Source organism: Mixophyes fleayi, chromosome 12 (assembly GCF_038048845.1).
Source record: "Mixophyes fleayi isolate aMixFle1 chromosome 12, aMixFle1.hap1, whole genome shotgun sequence".
NCBI classification, from domain to species: Eukaryota; Metazoa; Chordata; class Amphibia; order Anura; family Limnodynastidae; genus Mixophyes; species Mixophyes fleayi.
Genome location: NC_134413.1, coordinates 6,563,458 through 6,584,024, shown reverse-complemented (window position 1 = coordinate 6,584,024; position 20,567 = coordinate 6,563,458). Strand labels below are relative to the sequence as shown.

At 39.6% G+C, this 20,567-nt stretch overlaps 1 protein-coding gene across 3 annotated transcripts in view; it reads left to right on the top strand.

Moving 5' to 3' along the window:
* NIN (ninein) overlaps positions 1 to 20,567 on the top strand; it is a 74,233-nt gene that overhangs the window by 3,226 nt on the left and 50,440 nt on the right. For all 3 annotated transcript variants that reach the window (XM_075192257.1, XM_075192258.1, XM_075192259.1), the window contains exons 2-3: positions 9,845 to 10,038; positions 14,076 to 14,157. In XM_075192257.1, the coding sequence (XP_075048358.1) occupies positions 9,865 to 10,038; positions 14,076 to 14,157 (256 nt within the window). In that variant the 5' untranslated portion in view covers positions 9,845 to 9,864. The remainder of the gene's footprint in view (positions 1 to 9,844; positions 10,039 to 14,075; positions 14,158 to 20,567) is intronic.

The following is a 20,567-nucleotide window of genomic DNA, read 5'->3' as shown; positions in this document are numbered from 1 at the left end:
GAGTAGGGGATTATGTTGGATGTGTTTTGGGGGGATATTTGGCGGCGTAGACAATCCATGTTTAGGGTGGAATTCAATTCTCTGCGATTTGTCGCGAGGACATCGCGCCTCGCACATTGCCGGCCATTATGGTAAAAATCTTCGCTCATTTTCGGAGGCGAAGTGTCTCGCAGACGTTCCGGAGACCCTTCACTGCTAATTGAATTTCCCCCCTTAAACTTAGTTCTGCAGGTATAGCTTTAATAAAAGAGTTTGGGGTGAAGGATTTGCTGTATATTCCAGTGTATATTCCACCTCTTCAGACAAGCTAATAGTATTCCTCTACCACCCTCTTAATGTCCCCTATTACCACCCTCTACACAGCTAACACAAGACAACAACCCTCTGACCAACATAGGTACACACACAGCCCACTCAGCACTTTTACCTTTGCGTTCTAGCTGGTCCAGTGTGCAATATGATGTAGCACGTGCCCTTGTGTTTCAAACTCCCATTGTCCCATAGATTGTAAGCTTGCGAGCAGGGTTCTCTTACCTCTCTGTCTGTATGTATTACCCAGTATTGTTTTATTAATGTTTGTTCCCAATTGTAAAGCGCTATGGAATTTGCTGGCGCTATATAAATAAATGATGATGATACGTGGGGAGATGCAGTTGCTCTGTATTGTAACATTCTTTGAGTATCGAGCTTTCTGTATATATGAAAACACTTAGGGTCAGGCAGGCGCTAATGAAAATGCAAACTCGATCGCGTTCTGTAGGTAATATTGATCAATCATACAATGGGCTTTCAGGCAATAAAAATATATACATATATGGATGGAAGGCTATTGTTCTACTCCACCAATGAGTCAGTCTCAATGCACCTTGGACATCTTATAGCCCTCTAGTTGTTGTGTATTAAACATTCTCACTAAGCCCTGTCTGCTACTGACTGACATGGTGATTTGGGACTTGTAGTTGCACAAAACAAAATAATTATATATATCTTTCATAGTATACAATTTCCCTCAGCTTAACGTGAATGACATTGAGGGGAAAAGATAAAGGTATCTGTGTGAATGAAAATACACGATCTAGACAATAGCTGAGCTGTCAGCTTTGTCAGACTGTTTCAAAAACGTTTGCAGTCAAAAGAACAGAATAACCCTGATTACGTCTACGTACTACGGTGTCTACAAACTTAAGAACAGTAGAAGTCACGCTGAGCTTTGTATCCCATAGACTTGAGCGAGGTTCGAGCATTGTGCATTATCTTCCCCAGAACAGCATCCGGATAATTGCTATTTAATATCACACATCTCATTGGTGACATTGCCTATTGTATGTCTTGGTCTCTTCTTGATAATTTCGGCTCTTTGTTGACACAGGGTTGTAATTGCAGCATTAAGCTGCTCATCCTCTTGTTGTGCTTACGGCATTTTTCTATTTATTGTATCTGTGGTTTTTTTGTTTTCTTTTTAACTTCATTTATTTTTAATGTGCAATTTACAGAATTCTGTTTTCCTTTACGAGCCTTTAACACTTCTTTTATAACCCACTCAGGGTAATAGATTTCTGGGACCGTTAACATTTGGAATGTTTTGTAGATGTTGCCAGATGTACAAAAGCTTGTTGGTGGTTGGACTCGTTTTTAAGAAGCATTTAACGTTTATGTGCATCAAATGAAGAAGGAATCACTTAGTTCTCCTTGGTTTTTTAAGTCCCTTTACCTTCTGGTGTCAAAAATCATGCTTTTACAAAAAGTTTTTGTTTTATTTTGGGTAGTTAGGCGCCGCTTGCTCTGTTTACTTGCGGTCGTTGCAAAAGAACACAGTGGTGTCGGTTGACTATCCTTCATTGTACCCACGCACCTCCCTTCTGCCACAAGTCCAAGCACTGCTTACCGTGGCTTCTCAAACGCCTTGATGTTTGATGAGACTTCTGTCCATCATCATCATCATCATCAGTTATTTATATAGTACCACTAATTTCGCAGCGCTGTACAGAGAACTCATTCACATCAGTCCCTGCCCCATTTGGAGAGAGAGAGAGATAGACTAGGGTCAATTTGATAGCAGCCAATTAACCTACCAGTATGTTTTTGGAGTGTGGGAGGAAATCGGAGCACCCAGGGGAAACCCACGCAAACACAGGGAGAACATACAAACTCCACACAGATAAGGCCATGGTCGGGAATTAAACTCATGACCCAGTGCTGTGAGGCAGAAGTGCTAACCACTAGGTCACTGTGCTGCCCATATATGTCCTTGGCGGTTTCTAATACCTGTGGGTAACCTGCCTCTGCCAACGGTACAGAGATGCCTGGAGCAGACCCAGGTTCCGATCTTAATATCTATAGATGGGAAACCGTTCCTCAATAATTCTGTTCATGGTACTGTAAAAATTGCATGTTCTTTATTACGAAATAAGACCACGATAATTTGAAAATGTTCAACCACAACTTTGTTGTACTTTTTGGAAATTTTTACGGACTGACTAAGGGCACATAATACGTTTTGTGAGCACAGGTGGATAGAAGGATCATTAATGCCCACGATGAAACGGCACAATCCATCCCTGCGCGATATCAGCCACCTACACAATACATTCTGAATGATGACCTCATACGCTTACGGCTCAGTGAACGCCTGAGAAGACGACACCGGGCAAAAATAAGTAGACCCGTCGCCTACGTTCTGCTCACAAAATACCCGCTACTCTGTGTAGACAATACTGTGTCTTTATTACTGTGTCTTTAAACAATCTATTTAGTCCTGAAAAATAATTTGCTCATTGTTGAGATTGAAGGAGATGTGAAAATATTTTAATGATATTTACAGTCAAGCTAATGCATGATTAGTGTTTTTGTCTTAGTACGTCGGCTAATTGCTAAAGCTGGAAAGCTTCTGATTTCTGTTCAGGTTGCAGTTATTGAATATAAATATTCAAATGGCTGCTTATTTTTTTTTTTATATCCACAATTCATATTCTTAAGGGTGTTAAATATTCAGGCGAACGCTGTTAATTCAGTGCTATTAGTATGCATTCACAGCTGTTTATTTTGCTGTTTGGTGCTTTGCTGCCAAGGGGGTAAATCACTTATCGTACAATTCTTTTGTTGGGAAACCGCTTTAGATAATTTAGCTTTAAACACAAGCGCTAATTTAGTACTTGCAGCCATTGTAATGGGAATAGGCCTAACCATGTTGTACAAATATTTTTGTGAGTGTTTAGCTGTTTCTTGAGAAGGGGATGGAGATGTTGTTGTATTTTTTGGCTTATATTTTCAGGTGCTCATCCATTGGGACGTTGTACATTTTTATGTTCCAAAGGTTAAATCAGAGATGTATTTATAACCTATCTACCCGTTCTATATAAACATTTGACCGTTTAGGGGCTTGTCATTTATCAGTTACACGAAGGAGAGGTGGATTTAAATCATACCTCTGTGTTTGTACGAAGCGTCAAGCTGTTCACAAGTGATGAGTTTTGGAATGGTCCAAATCGTCCAACCATCTTGTTCTGAATGGGCCTATCGAAATTAATCTGAAAACCTATTGTATGACATTAGATCCAGTATGGTGGATGGTTAGATCCAACGATTACCCGCTCATAGACAGCCAGATCAAAGCGCTTGTGAGCAACTTTAAACATTTTTGGTTAAAGTAAATCAAGGAAACTGACTGTACAATATTTAAAAAACTGGGTTACTTAGTGCTCTGTCTACATTATATTTGTAGTTGACCTGTGCTTAAAAGTAAATCTGATTTGTAACCGTTTCATGGTGGAATTTTAAACACTATTTTCACTCCAGAAACATGAGTGGATGGCAACATTAAAATGGTATTCATAACTACGATCTCATCCACCTCAGTAAAGCACAATTAAGAGCAGTAAATCGTGGTTTAAAGAGGAGTCTTCCTTCTGAATATTATATATAATTTCCTTTGAATAATATTTCCAGCGGTGGTTAACTGAGGTCATACTTTAGAAACAAACCGTTCCAGCTTTCTAGTGACCTAAATATGTCTCGTCTTGGCAGGAACCACCCGAAATCAGCCGACGTGAACAGCCGCCCCTTCTAATTTGTTCATTTTTATTCTGGTCATGTCAGTCAGTTGCAAAAAAAAACAACCCTCCTGTCGGTTTCTAATCTCTGCAAATGCCATTTATGCAAAGAAATTGCAATCATGATAATTGTTTGGTGCTGCAGGGTTTGTTTGTGTTTAGTTGTGGCGTGCTGCTAATCTGTCTGCGCTGTGAGCACAAAATTGACCAATATGCATTGCAGAGACCCCTCGGGGGGCCGTGTGCCCACATGACGTGAGCGTCCGTAGTAGCTGAATGCACAATAGACGGCCACAGACGTTTAGGAGGGTTGTACAATTGCCAAGATATTAAAAACAGTGAAATATGCTGGTATTTATCAACCACACTAACAGCTTTCTGCAGTTTTTGTAGTAGCTGAATGTTGGAACCTCTAATTGTGCTGGTTTAATTGTGTCTAGCACAGGGGATGTTTGTTGTCGCTCTACAGCAGTGACAGACAACCTGATATAATTCAAGGGCAGCGTGTGCCAAGCCCCAAAAGTACCCTCCCATCACTCATCCCAAAGAGGACCCACATGCCACTCACATCTGCCTCTTGCTCCAAAATATCTCTACATGCCCTCAGACACAAAATGCCCCCCACATATATTTGGAAACTCCCCTACATGTCTTAGAGCTGTAGGTTTGGCTACAGCTGCTTGTGGTGGAGGAGGGAGCATATTATCAAACTTTATTAACTTACAAAAGCTACAGTTGAATTAACACATCATAGCAAAACGGCAGTTTCAACAAAGTGGATCAGGCTTGCCAAGGTGAATTTGGGGGGAGGTTGTACCATAAACTACATCCCCATTTTGTTTTGGGGATCTGTTTGCTACTGAGAAATTGTCCAAACTTTCTAGCCTTCCCCAGGAAGCAGATTGCAGAAGAGAGTATGTGAGTGTAGTTCTTCCGTCTCTGTGTTTTATTCCCATTTAAATTTAAGAAACTGTTTTTCATTGATATATCTTTGTTCATTTTTGATAACTGTTTGTTTATTAAACATTGTGACTTTCTTTCATATTAAATCCCATATAATGACATTCTGTCTTTGTGTACTTAAACAAATCATCTGTTGAATTGGCTTGGTAGTGCTACGTTTATGCAGGGAAATTGTTTTCAGTAAATTATTAAATGATGGGATTACATTTTGGGATAAATGAGGGGGTAACTGAAGACTTTTAGAGTGCCAGCGAAATCTTAGTGGTTACAGTATTTTGTTCTTAATACTGTGTGCAAGATTTTTATTGGGGGTTTTATTTATTTTTAGACTGCCCGGGCACTTTTGTTTTGATCCACCCTTTCACAGACATGTTACTTATGCCCAAGCATGTCTTGCCTTGGCAAATTGACTATTTTTAGCTTCTTTCCCAGTTGTTGGTTCATTATACATAGTAAATTGTATATATCGCAGCAATTTTGGCCAAGGGAGATCCGAGAAGTATCATTTCTCTTCCTTTCGGGCAGTATAAATGACTGGTGTGGTCTGTCCAATTCTCAACATAAGTGTATTGGATAGTTCATGCCAAAATGTAAAGAGTAAGTAAACATAAATACTACCATTTTAACCGAATGATCCAGTGCTTTAAATTACGCTGTAGGTGGATGCAGATCTGTATGGTTTTGCATAGTGTCTTTATTATCAGTTAACTCTTTGCAAATGGGCTCATACTGCATAGAACTGTATATGTGTTCAATGCTTTCCATATATCCCCAACATATATGCAAAATCGGGACATAAGCCCTACCCCTGTTCTGGCTGAAACGCCCACTTTTGGTTAAGCTCAGCCCGCTTGTGTTAATGCTGCAAATTGGTAGGTTATATTTTCATACCTCTCATATCATCATCATCATCATCATTTATTTATATAGCGCCACTAATTCCACAGTGCTGTTCAGAGAACTCATTCACATCAGTCCCTGCCCCATTGGGGCTTACAGTCTAAATTCCCTAACACACACACACACACACACACACACACACACACACACACACACACACAGACTAGGGTCAATTTGTTAGCAGCCAATTAACCTACTAGTATGTTTTTAAAGTGTGGGAGGAAACCGGAGCACCCGGAGGAAACCCACGCAAACACGGGGAGAACATACAAACTCCTTACATGAAAAAATGGAACAAAATCCACCCAAACATTGCCCCAGCCCAATCCCACTTTTCATAGGGCCACACACATTTTTTGTTATTGGAAATCCTACACTTCGTACACCATTAACGAGCACTATGATGTTGGGTTTCCAAGTTTTCCATCAGTTGCTGTTGTGGCTGAATACTATCCGTAACAGAAAGGTCAACCAATCCCCTGCGAGGTCAACCAGCCTATCTTTCATTGTACAGAGCAAATATGAATCCTGCCCTGAGAAGCTTGCAATATACCTGCATCTTCCATATTTATTTTCCAGATCCTGTTAATTAATACAACTTGGTATCTGCAGGATTAATTTTAAAGTAAGGTTAATAATTATTACATTAACCAATAAAAAGATTAATCTATTGTCAGCCAGAAAAGAAAAACAAACACTTTTTTTTTCTTTCTTCCTGGTCACAGTAACAGAAGACAAAGACAGGGCTATTTCAGTACAATGACTTAATCGTGATTGCTAATTACACTGCGCTCGTTGGCAGAGGCTCAGATCTCTCTGGCAGAGAGCTGGTATATGAAAGTGTAATGTAATCACAGGGGTTTGGGATGAAGAGTGGGGGAAAAACATATTTTGATTATTTCAAATGGAGTTGATTAAATTAACCCTCTAGATGCCGACCAGCCAGACCTTAGCGGCTCACATGCCCTATTAGAGGAAAGTTATTTGTGTCCTCCTTAGGAAACCCACAAGAGAGCTTAAAAACACAGCTACAATAAAGATTATAATTTATATTCTATAAGTGTGTGTGTATATATAATATATGGAACACAAAGACAAATACCAGAGGAATAGTGAACAAAAAAATAACTTTTTTGTTTGAATACTTTATTATTTAATACGCAGTTGACAAATTAGATTGAAAGAACACAGTGTAAGTTGCCAATTAGGTTAGTATGTGGCTGAAGTTGATTCAGTGTTTTAAAGTCTCAAATAGATGAAAATTTACAGAAAATTAAGTACAGACAGGGTGACTTGTGAATTGGAAATAACCCACTTTTGAAAGAATAAACGCATGACCTTTACTGTCCTGTTGCTATGTGCCATAAGTAGCCCACCAGGCTGCAGGGGTTCCGTACATGCGGATTATACTGCACATGAAAACTACATGAACAAATAATTAGCTTTTAGTTATACCCCCCAATTTGAACATGGTATGTGCCACTTAAACCACGCCCCTTAACGTTAAGCCACGCCTTTTGGCTGCGGGTATTTGAGTGTCCCATGAAAGACTATTTAGGGGCGTTCCTCTTAAAATGCCACGAATATTAAAATATCTCCCTACTCGACACCTCCGTTCTGCATAAAATCTGCGTCTCTCTTCTACTCTCATCACATTCTCCCATTTTCGGTTACAGGACTTTTTTTGGGCTGCACCCACTGTGGAATTCCCTCCCTCGCACAGTGAGACTTTTCTCTATTCTCCAAACCTTCAAGCGTTCTCTGAAAACCCACCTCTTCAGGCAAGCTTATAATATTCCTCACCCACCATCTTAACCTCCCTTGGTTACCCTATTACCACCCTCTACACAGCTAACACAAGACAACAACCCTCTGACCAACATTGCAACATGCACAGCCCACTCAGTACTTTTACCTTTGCATTCTAGCTGGTCCATTGTGCAATATGATGTAGCACATGCCCTTGTGTTTCAAACTCCCATTGTCCCATAGATTGTAAGCTTGTGAGCAGGGTTCTGTTACCTCTCTGTCTGTCTGTATTACCCAGTATTGTTTTATTAATGTTTGTTCCCAATTGTAAAGCGCTACGAAATTTGCTGGCGCTATATAAATAAATGTTGATGATGATGATGATGAGTATTCATCAGGTATAAAATAAGAGATTGAATATAGTAAACATCATCCAAGTAAATTGGAATAGCTGACAATATTTACCAATAAGAGGGTTCTGCACCTTTTGAGACATTAATGGTTAACATGTCGCCCATCTCTTGTTGGTGATAGAGAGCGGTGAGGGTCTCTGTGGAATATATTTACTTGTCCTCACCACCCATTTGTTGTTCTGCGTGACGTTACTGAATTGCGCTGTCAGACCTATAACAAATGATCGTGTGTGTAGTGCTGTCTGCTGACCTAATTCACTCCAGTCGTAAACTGCGGCGTTACATCTGTGATAAATTGTTATTTGTAGAAAAACAAAAACGTCAACAAACCAGGAAGCTGTAGAAATAGAAATTACACTCAATAGATGAGGTGTAATAACAGACCCTATTAATTTAACATATCTTACAGTAATTACCGAGTAGAGTTACTGGTGTATCTTTGAATTCTATTAAATATGTAATAAAACGCTGATGTGCTCTCTGACCGCCTGAGACTTGTCATGTCTGAGCGAATTTGCATCAAAGCCACTCCGGGTTGCTAAGCTTGTCTGTGATGACGATGAGCATCTGTTTAAAAATTTGGAATTCCTGGTTACAAATGGCAGGTTAGAGATTATATAAGTCAGTAATATCTGTTATGAGGCATGTGTGCATGGGATACATAACTTGTTTGTTGCAGAGCTGATATTAATGACAACATAGCCTATCAATAACCTAGGAACCTGTGCCTCATGAATATTAGTCGGGCCTCATGAATATTAGTCGGGCCTCATGAATATTAGTCAGGCAGTGTCTCAGTAATATCACTTGTTCCTAGCACATCAATAAGCTGGTTCAGCCCACAAATTGCCCGCCTCCTTTCTGTTGTTACTTCATATATAATATATTTTGCTGGCTGATTGTATTAGTGTGCCGAATTTGTGGAAATAGCTAACCATTTTTTTTTATTTATTTTTTTATGGAGAAGGTTTTAAGCTAAACTGGTTAGATGTTTACTAAGTAATATGAAATGATGCTACTTTTGCTTTAGCGTAGGTAGAATTATTTTCATGTAATAATGTCCATTTGTATGTACAATGACATGGAATTAATCTACATGTCTCCTCTCTCATGAGGCAACCGGACTCGGCTCCCTCAGATAGTAAGTTTTTGGAAGCGGCAGATTGAATGGAGTTTATGTACGATAAAATATAACTATTCTTGATACAAGAGTCTGAATTAGTGGTATTTGCCGTGTTTATTAAATACAAACTAAAAATGACAATATTTTTCTTTCAAAGTGTACATAACTTGTTTACAAATGTTTGTTGTAGTTTGTATAAGGGATGAGCAGGTCTCGATTTAAATGGTTGCTTCCAGCATTGGAATGGATAGGTCACTTCTGTCTGTATTATGTATCTGTCTGTCATAAATACCTGGGTAAATTTTGACATAATGTAATGACATGGGGTTGCTTGCATTGTGCGTATTACGGAGGGCGCTAAACTCTAAGCTGGCTCCTGATGTCTTTATAACGAAATTTCAAAACATTAGTGACAATGCTGTGATACTTTTAGTAAAGTGATCATGTGTTAACTCATAGAACTTGCCAATGTCCCTTTCCGGTATGAGTCCCAGTCCACATAGACCTGTTTTATTAAAGTGGGAGAAGTTGCTCCTTTTAATACATCAATGTGTTATACTTAAATGATGACCTCACTACTCACTCATTGTGCAGATAATGTGTTAAGAAGTTTGTATGTATTAACGTGTCCCATTGTTGTGTTCCAGGACGGTTCGGTGGCTATGGGATGGAGCAGGACCAGTATGAAGCTCGCCTTAAGGAACTGTTCGACAGTTTTGACACCACGGGCACTGGGTCTCTGGGACAGGAAGAGCTGACGGACCTCTGTCATATGCTACAGCTGGAGGAAGTGGCCCCCTCTCTCCAGCAAGCCCTGCTCCAGGACCACCTACTTGGCAGAGTAAGAAGCCATAATGTGGAGTGACGAGGTGGGGGGGTGGTCGGTGGAGAGTCAGGAAGTCAGCATTACAGGAATGTATCATAAGACAGTTAATGTGTTGGTGTTTAGCTGCTGATTATTCACAGAGCAAATCAAGTGGGAACTATCCTCAGTGATCAGACTGCAAGTAACGCTCGCTGTAGGGTATAATAACTCTTTTATTGCATTCCATCGGATACTCTGTAACCTAGCAGATCACATGTTCCATAAGAAGTATCTGTATAATCCATTCACATGACAAAGTATATGTAAGTAATATACTAAGTAATCTAAGTATATGTGCAGAATATAAAGAAAAACTGAAATAAAGACATAAGACCTAGAGATAACAAATCGCTACATTAATGGCATTGGAATATTTTGCTTTTAACTTGGGGCATATTACCAGTTAAAATACTGGTATACACCATTTCCGAGCTGTTTTAAAGTATAGGAATTATTCTTACTGCATTCTATATATGTTCAAAAAAACATATGCTTAAAAATAGAAATCTATGCAGATTGTATATAGTTCACTATTATTAGCAGCACTATATGCATCTGAAAACTTTAAAAACGTGTGCATTAGATGGTGGAACGAGCAGGGTCCTCCAAACAGCACAGTGTAGTGATGCAAGGTTCTTATCAAACTGGTGCAGGTAGTGTGGTGTCTATATATGAAACGGGCCGTTATAAAAAGACTAATTCTCACATACAGATAATTGAAGCCTATGGCATAGGACTCCACATAGGTCCTGTGGTTACTGAATCTAATGTTCAAGCAGGGTCTTTTCTTCATAGATACCGTCAGGTTCAATAAACTTCAGTCCTAAGTGAGTTAGGGGGAGGTGGGGAGGGCAGAGAGGGGCTGCATAGGTCAAACTGAAATAGAAAAAAGCAAAAAACAAAACCGTATTGCAGAAGAAAAGAAGAGAAGCAAGTACATTTCACACAGAGACCAGAGATTTATTAAGAGAAACTTAGGAGATGCAGGCAGTCGCCTTGCTGATGGCAAAAGCAATAATTTGTTTCAATGTCATGCTCTTTACATCTGAGTTACCTTTGAAACAACGTAGCCCTGTGCATCCCCCCCCCTCCCCAGTGTCCTCAATTTGCCGTCTTCACTACAAATGCATATTCATGAGATGTCATGGCAAATGTTTGCAGTAGCCTTCCTGAAGAGTGACATGTCTGGAAACAAAGAGATTGCAGACTACACTGCTGGAGAGCCTGAAGATTGTGGCCACAAGCATAAAAAATAAAAATAATTAAATTGTTGGTGTTTCTTTAAATCAGTGGTAGAAAAGAACAAAACAAAACATTTTGAGGTCCTTCATTTTCTTATTCATTACATAGAATACTGAAAAAGCCTTTGAGGGCTTGAGTTTGGTGCATACTGAGACAATCGCTGGCCCTTTGGCTATTGTGGAACTGTAAGTTCCAGCATTCACTGCCAGACAGTTGTACTGTAGCAGGAGAGACGATGCTTGTCATTTTTTTTTTTTTTTTTCAGAACCCAGGATTGCCCATAAATCTTGAGGTAGTTCATCTTTACAAACAAAAAAAAAAAAAATCATATTTATTTGCAATATGTACTAACTTTGCATTTAGCAGGGTGCATTTGATGGCTGTTCTGTGTATATTACATTCTACAGAAAAATACATTGTTGCTGTTTTCTGCACCTTCAATTTTTTTTTATTTTTTTTTAATGTTTCTCTTCCTCATTCTCAATGACTTGTCAGCTCTCACTAAGAGGCAATTTGTATCCTTACTAATTAAATGATGGTGTTGTCTGTAGTCTAGGTCCAGTGAATGGAGCAGGTGATATCATTAGGTGAAATGATGGATTCTCCCCCCACTTCCCCGCTGAGCACAAAGCAGCATTATGTGTCTACGTGGAATTATCGCTTAGTCTTTCCCATTGTTTATTCCAGACCTGTGTGTGTGTGTGAAGGAGAAGACTCCAGCAAAATATAACTGTGCCATCCTTAATGTGGAACACCAAATCTGCACATGCTGTGCGATTCAAAAGTTACAATACCGGCTGGGCTGTGTGTATGGCACAGGGCTGTGTGTATGGTAGAAGGCTGCACTCTCTGATCGCCGGCTCTATGTCTTGTATAGGGCTCTATGTCTTGTATAGGGCTCTATGTCTTGTTGAAGGCTGCACTCTTTGCTAGTAGAAGGCACCACCTACACTTGTCCTTTTTAGAAGGTTTGATACCCAACAATACTTTACGTTAATCCCTTCTCCCCCATGTTTACATCGAGGCTTTGTCTGTTTGAGGTTCGTAACATTAAACTTTTACTAATAAATTTCAGGTGATGCTGATTTTCTTTTCTTTACTGCTAACATTCTACTCTCCGCACAGTTGCATCTTGTATTAAACAGATTAGATTGCGAGTCTAATTGATGGCCGCCTCCGTGTTATCTGGCTCTTGCCATGTAGAATAATCCCTCTGGGTTGTATCTGATCTGGTCACGGTGAAATTGCTGCAGGATTCAGGAGCTGGCACCATCTGTCTTTACACACGTGCAGCTGGGTGACACTGGAGCGGGTACAAATTACACAGCGGCACTGGGGTGACACTGGAGCGGGTACAGATTACACAGCGGCACTGGGGTGACACTGGAGCGGGTACAGATTACACACAGACACTGGGGTGACATTCCAGCATTGTCAATCTCTTCACTTTGGCTGTACCCCGTTTCTCAGACGACTGTATTTTGGAATGAGTTAACGTTTGTCCTTTCTTAATCTTTTGTCTTTATTCCGGTTTGTTTAACTAGTGATGCTTTGTGGACGGCCTCTGATTCTACAATAAGTTGACATTTAAAAATAAATTAAATATGTGTGACAGATTAATTATTTTCACATTTGCAAATATTGATTTGGGTTTTTGTAAATATTCTGATGGCTGTTTTGGAAATGTCACTTTTGTTTTAAGAGAAATATTAGTTAAATGTAATAAAAATAATAGCGCACACCAGGTTTCTGCAATTTTGGTTTCTTAGTATAACTTCTTTGGTTCTAAATTAGTCAGCCTATTTCATATATAGATTTTTTTTTTTTTTTTTTTTTTTTTTAATGCTCCTGTTTTTCCCATGTTGTATGAAAGGTTATCTCTACCCTCTAACCAAGATTTCTCACTGCCTTTACAATACATTGTGTCTGTGACTGTTAGAAGTGTATTTATGGCAGGGGATTTGTTGTTTGAGAGAGTTCTATTTAAAGTGCACTAGTTGTCTTCACACACATTTTTATGGCTGAATCTTGTCCGCGAGCTTGTGGCCTTTCAATTAACTGAAAACCAATGCTTCGTTACTAGAAATTTTTGGGTGTGACATATGAAGATTTTTGGTTCCTTATCGGTCTCAAACACTATGATGGTCAATAAAATCCTTATGTGATGACTTTTAAACTGCCCGCACTTTGCCTCACGGCTGTGATTACTTGTCTCTTGCTTTCTGACAGGATGCATAGTGCTTTAGAAACCAAAATGGCGGCCTCCATTGTGTACAGGTGGGGGTACACTTTAAGGAGTGCTGTATGGTTTTATGTGGGGGGGGGGGGGTTAGGTATACCTTTAATTCACGATATTAGAATACCTCCCGACTGTCCTGATTTGAGGGGTCTGTCCAGCTATACCATTTGGGGCAGCCTTGGAGCTCCCAGCAATGAATAGTGTTTGGAGGAGAGCACTTCAAAGGCATTAGGCACGCCCCCAGAAATGTGACCATGCCCCCATTTTGACATGGGCACACCCCTTTCTCTATTGAAGGTGGGGCAAGGCTGGCAAGTATGTTATAAGTCAGTAAGTGCACCGGCCCGGTTACCTCTATTTGTGTGTAACAACCATACTTTATTCCCTGCTGGTAACTGTTGCTACTCCGTCTATTTGTGTCAGAAGATGAAGTGCATTGGGGAAATGAGGTCATTTGTAATGAGACGCTTGAGAAGAATGATTATTACTGTAGGGAATTGGCAAAGTAAATATTTCTTCTTTCTGTCTATAGGTTCACTTTGACCAGTTTAAAGAAGCCCTAATTGATGCACTATCCAACACACTGTCCAACAAGGAGAACGGACCGGAACCAGGTAACGAAAATGCTGATTAGCGTTTAAAAAGAAATAAAAAATGGCTGCTGTTATTATAGGTTTGTGTAGAGAATGTCAGAGGTCACATCCTACGTGGGGTGATGATTGGACTGTACTGAAGCTCTACAAACTGGATACAGCGTGTCCTTAAGATTATTATCAAAACCTCCTCTGTATGTGATGTATAGTACATCTGTAAACAGAAGTACAGGGATTAAGGCGGCCATTGATGAAGCAGCACCAATGACAACAGCTGTTATAGGTGTGTGGGGTCAACTACCGGCTGCACTGATTGGTCCCCGTGTTCTACCAAACCAATGCCAGGTCTCTGCAAATATGGTACCGACCTGTGTGGTCCAATTGAGTCAGTGGGTATGAGGATGACTGTAACCCCTCCACACATAATTACATTCACTGGTGCTATACTGTAAACATCCCTGCCTGAGTCATTTATATACATGGCTAAAAAGCATAGATGGAAAAAAGGAAGATAAATGATTTCATTATTGGGTGACGGATGCCTATTATTTATCCAGGATGTATTTGCAAATGAAGTTTACTGTGTTTGTCCCCAATTGTAAAGCGCTACGAAATATGTTGGCGCTATATAAATAAATGATGATACATAAATACAGCAATGTACTTAGTATAAGTTGCAAGAGGGCACATCAGCCAATCGCATTTGGATCGTACCTTCTAAGGCTTTTTCATATTGGAATAGATATTGATGAATAGATGATGTTTAATGGACTGTAAGGTGTGAGGTTGTCTTACTGACGACATGGAGGTGATGCTTTTCTGGTACAGGGTTCAGCAGCGTCCTCTGTTTGTTGGATAATTATTTACTTTTCCAATTAAACGTGTGAGTTGTTTGCTGTGCGGTGAGCAGTGAGCTTGTTGTGTGTTTGTTGCTTAGCAGCCGTGACTTCAGCTGTAACGTATAGAATACGCGTCACCCTGTGTCTTGTTCTCAGAAATTAATTGCCTGGATTTAAGCTTTGTCTGCTGTAAATACACCAAGGGGAAGGTCGGTGTAGTTATAGGAGGAAGTATCAGGTTTTTGCATTTTATATTGTCCCATCTGCACTGCATTTATCATTATTTAGGGATTTCTTTTCTCCAAGGCAGAGTCAGAGGGGTATATTTACTAAGCTGCGGGTTTGAAAAGTGGAGATGTTGCCTATAGCAACCAATCAGATTCTAGCTGTCATTTTGTAGAATGTACTAAATAAATGATAACTAGAATCTGATTGGTTGCCTATAGGCAACATCTCCACTGTTGACATGCGGCTTGATACATTTACCCCCCTGCTCTAGGAGAGCGACTTAGTTTGCTTAATGGCAACACTGCAGCGGCTTGAACTCCACTTATGCTTCCTGTGTTTCTGCTCCTATAAGGAGCACTCTTGGTTTATTATCTGTTGTGGGTGTTTTTTGCTGTCATCATTGTTCTCTTATTTTATTTCTATGGTGCCACAGAATCCGCAGTACCGCGCAATTTGCAAAAAATAAACAATTCACAAACTACAGATGAGAAAGGGACAGGAGAAATAACAGGATCAGTAAAAATCCATCCTAGAGACTGTAGAGAGAGGAAGCAGCTGCATAAAAACTCAATGACGAAGATATTGTCCCTCACTTTGCTAGTCTCACCTAATGACCTTTTTCGATGTCTGCCCTCTCTGACATCCTATCGATACCTGCAAATTAAGATGGTAGAACGTGGGGGAGGGGACAGGTGTTGGAATAAGAATTAGGTAAGTTTGTGGGAACGCAACACTAAGAGTTAGTAAAACAGTGGTGTTGGTGTTTATGTTGCCATGTGTTTCTGCTAGTTGAGGGGAGACTTTCCTGTAGGCCCTCTACACTAAGAAAGGAAGGCACGATCACTCGTGCAGATGATTTGCAGGCATAGTTATTACAATTACAACATCCATTATAATAGCAATACTCTTTATCCCTATAGTGCAGATACCTGGACTCTTGACGTGAAGAGGCCACTTAGACACAGACTATAAGGGAATAGATGGAAGAAGAAACCCTTCAGCTGATTGGAGAGCTGTACGATCATACAAAAGGCTCGCCCGTGGATACAAGACTTAGGGCTATTCTCAGACACAAACCTAATCAGTGGTTTCCCAATAAGGTTCACCCAGTTCATTCTTAAATAATTTCCCATCTGGGGTAATGGTTTATATAATAGGGGCCAGGTGTTGTTCTCACTAAATGATTAAGGGTCACAGTGCAATAAAGCAGATATTCAGCCTTTCTCAAGAGGGTATATTGAAGGCGGGCAGTGTAAACGTACAAATCCTTTTCAGCTGTCGTCTCTAAATTGTAGACCCAGTATAAATACCGTCTGTACACTGGGAGTAGATAACTATTATTTTTTTTTATATATAAAGCCATGTACTGACAAGTGTAAGTTTTAGGGTGACCTTGTTGCTATGAACAAACTTGTTGTTTTTTCCGTGATACACTCATGCTGGGTTTTAAATCACCCTCCCCTAAATTAAAATTTTCTTGCATGAAATACATTGTTCCACTTTCCCTATCTATTCCACATCACATCTGTTAAAAAGTAAAGTTTACTGGTTACCAACAGGTGACAGCACCTCCCACTTATTTAGAACAGTGACGGGATCTAATTCAGATCAAAAAGCTGAAATTGCAGTCATTTAAGCTCTTGTAATATTACTATCCCTGGGTGTGAAGCCTGCAGAACACACAATACATTTCTGTAGAGCAAGTCTGCAAGCCTGTAACTCACACTCTACTGGCTCAGTAAGAGGAGCGCTCCCTTTCCTAACAAGGTTACCCTGCTGTAAAGAAGTAGAAGAGAACCTGATGTAACTGAAGTTTTAACACTAATAGTTTTATATTTTTTTGCACAGCCTGTCAACCTAACTTCTGCTCTGAAAAGCTGTAGAATTGCATATTTTTTAAAAGTGGCTTATTTTTCAGAATAATGTCACTGCAGAAGTGACACTGTAATGTATTATTCATTTAGAAAGTTAGCAAACTATTGAAAATGCTGTCCGTATGTTTCAGAAGTGTTGAGATTTTCGTTAATCTGTATGATCTACCTTCCAAAATGTTGTTTTTATCCCAAAGTTTTTGACGTGGGGATTGACTGTTCCACTTTAAAATATTTTTAAGTGTATAGACCATAAATAAAGTTTACACAGCAGTGCTTCAACAATCATGCCATTGTCCCAGTGTGTATATCCATACATTAATGTTATCTATTAACAGAAGTCTCTGATGGATCTCCGTTAGTACTAGTATATGTTTTCTTCTGGGGAAATTTTAAACTTCTATTCCAAGTGCTGAAATATTCACCAAACACATCACTCAGAATCTTCTTCTTCAAAGATCGGTTCTAGTGGCGACAACTGCCTCTGCTTACCCCCCCCACCCCACCTTATTACCTCCCGCAGTTCCGGATTATAGGAGTCTTGGGTGATGCCCTATTGAATGTTTCGCATGCCAATAAGGTTGCGCATGCGCATATTGTTCCTTAATCCTTTGCTTTGTTCATTGTATTGGAGATGTTTGTTCTGCAACAATGTTTCTTCGTACTAGAGTGCGACTCAAGCAAATCAATTTATAATACATTTTTGATGTTCCTTGTTATGAAAAGGATGTAAGGAACGTTACAAACATATATACATACGAATGTGATCTTGTCAGCGCTGTATTGAGATAGTAGCTATAATAGACCGTATCCCGCTAGCCTGTCCTCGCTACAGACTTGGAATTGTTACAATTAACGTTCTGTTTATAAAACAAGCCGTTCTTTGAAGATATTTATTTACAGCTATTTAGTAAAGTGTCTCCGTACCCTGGGTTTCTGTCTTTATTGGCATCTGTGCACGGCGGGGCTGGGATTCATGATTAAATTTGTTCATCGCTAATAAACGAGGGAGATTAATTCAAAGCTGAGGGGTGAAGGTTGTAGCTTGCGACCTCCTGGTAGCTGTGAGGGATCTGAGATTGAAGTAGGGAGGGCGGGAGAGGGGAGCTTGAAAATGGGTAAGATTTAATTTCGTACCAGGCTGCATGCTTCCTATAATTACAAATTAGTGTTTTTGCTCGGCCGTACCTAGAGGCTTTTTTTTTCTCCCAAGCTTCTCTGAATGAATTTAAATTTGTGCAATGTTACAGGATACATCGGTGCTATGTAAAATATCTGTAATAAGGGTGGTATTGGTTTCTTGCAAACAGTCCTCTTTATTCTCTTCCATCTCACATTAAAGGCTCAATAACCCCATTGCCCAAAGATTGAGTGCAGGCATGCTTACTCCCAAACAGTGAGAATCCTAAGTTTCCAGGTAATGTTAGATACACAGTACTAGAGTGTATCTAACAAACAATCGATAGGGAGTGTATATTACAGGTATAACCCATTCGATTGGGGAATTATGACCACTTGAATTGAAGCATCAGAAATTGTGAACTTTGGGCTGATTTGTGGAAAAGATCAAAATCGCAGTGCTCTGTATGTGTTAACACAACTGCAGTGTTAGGATCACACTCGACAATTTATTTATTCAGTATATAATATGATCTTGGGGGTTAGCGATTCATCTCTAAAGACTGTTTTATTGACTTTTTTTACTTTTATTATAGAAAAAAAAAAAAAAGAAGCCTCTAGCGAAACTCTAATATTTCTACTGGCAAATCTGCAAAAGACAGACATCCAGACTGTAAAATTCACACTGCAAAGTTGCAATAAAAGATGATTAATTCCAGATTTGCAGAGCCGTTCTGTGTCTTTGTTTTGCTGCTCTCTTAATACCCATCAGCCATTATGAATTTGGATAAGGAAACGCTGGTGTCTCACACAGAGATCTTCCCTGCTCCCCCGTTGCTGACAAATTTATAGATACAATGTATCTCAACCAAATAAAACCGTTCTCAGCACTGGATATTAAATAATGTATCTGAAGGGCCCCCAGATAATACACTTCAAGCTCACAGCTCACTATTAAAGGAATACATCTGCAGGAAGGTTTTTGAAGTGTTCAGCTCAAAGCAGGACGCACACAGCCTTCCTATTCATGTCATGGCTGAAGACATCTTTTGGTCTTTTTTAAATCACAATTAAACCTTTTTTTCTTTACAGCTATTCTCCCTTTTATCCAGGATCTTATTAATTTCCTATCGTCCAGACATTTCTTTTGTCCTTGAACCACACGATGGAATATAAATTAATGGGAAAAATATAATGCAATTTGAAAGCCTGCAATGTCTAAGAACGTGCAAGGTCCACGTACATTTATATCACATTTGTTACTGTGACACATTTTGTAAAACGCATTTTTTTTAAGGCCTCAAATTTAACCTAACCCATAGTGACGGCGGCTATTTTGTGGCTGGACCAATGTATATACGAGGGAGTTCTCCATTCTTTCACTAGGAACCAATGACCTCATTGAAGCGTGAGATGCTTTGTGCTGTGGCGCAAGTAAGATAGTTGCTGTAATCAGGGCTGGCATTACCATTAGGCCAATATAGTTGTTGGTCTTATGCCCCACGTTTTAGATGGAACCTAAGACACCGAATGAGTGACAATGTCATTAGTTTTTTTTCTCCGTTGGCAGGAAGGACTGATTGACAAACATCCATTTGCACCTGTGACGCACCCCTGGATAGCTGGATTATACAAATTTTAGTCTTCTATGAAGTTGCATTGCATTAGGCCTCATATTGTGTGGCGGATGGATGTCATGCTGGTGCAGTCGTTGTCCAACTAAGTTTTCCATAATGTCCAATCAGATCTGCTTGGATTAAGTTTTGCTCATACGAGAAGAATACATGTACGCTCCAAAATCAGGACAATTATTTATAAGATAATAAAAGACTAAGCCTATTGGGACAGTATATTGTCTCTGTTGCTTTCAAGTCCATGTGTGGATTGGGAACATGTCCTTGAGATGGAGCAATGGTTTTGTAGGCAGATACTTGTTCCGAGGAAGTCGGCGCAATTTGTTGTTATATTGGATGCTTCCTGGATCTAGTATCATTGCAATTCCATCATGCAACAATCAGATTGTGTTCTTCTTTAATAAAAATAAAATAAATCAACACCTGTATAAGTGACAATCTATCCAATAACTAAATTAATATAATTAAATATAGATGATGAAATCGATTTGATATAGTTTTTTTTTTTTTTGTTCTTTATTCGAAACTCTCATCCAAGAGAATCACATTAAAGCTGATGGAGTATGTATCTCCAAACTGTTGCGGAATTCCATCCCAGCATGCATTGCCAGTGTGGGCTGTACCAAAGCAGCTAGGGAAGGGGGGGTCAAGGTTGCTTAAACATGATGTCCATACAGTTTCTGAAATTAGTTGTCAGTCTAATGCTCGTCAATGTGACTGGAACATATGCATTTATAGAT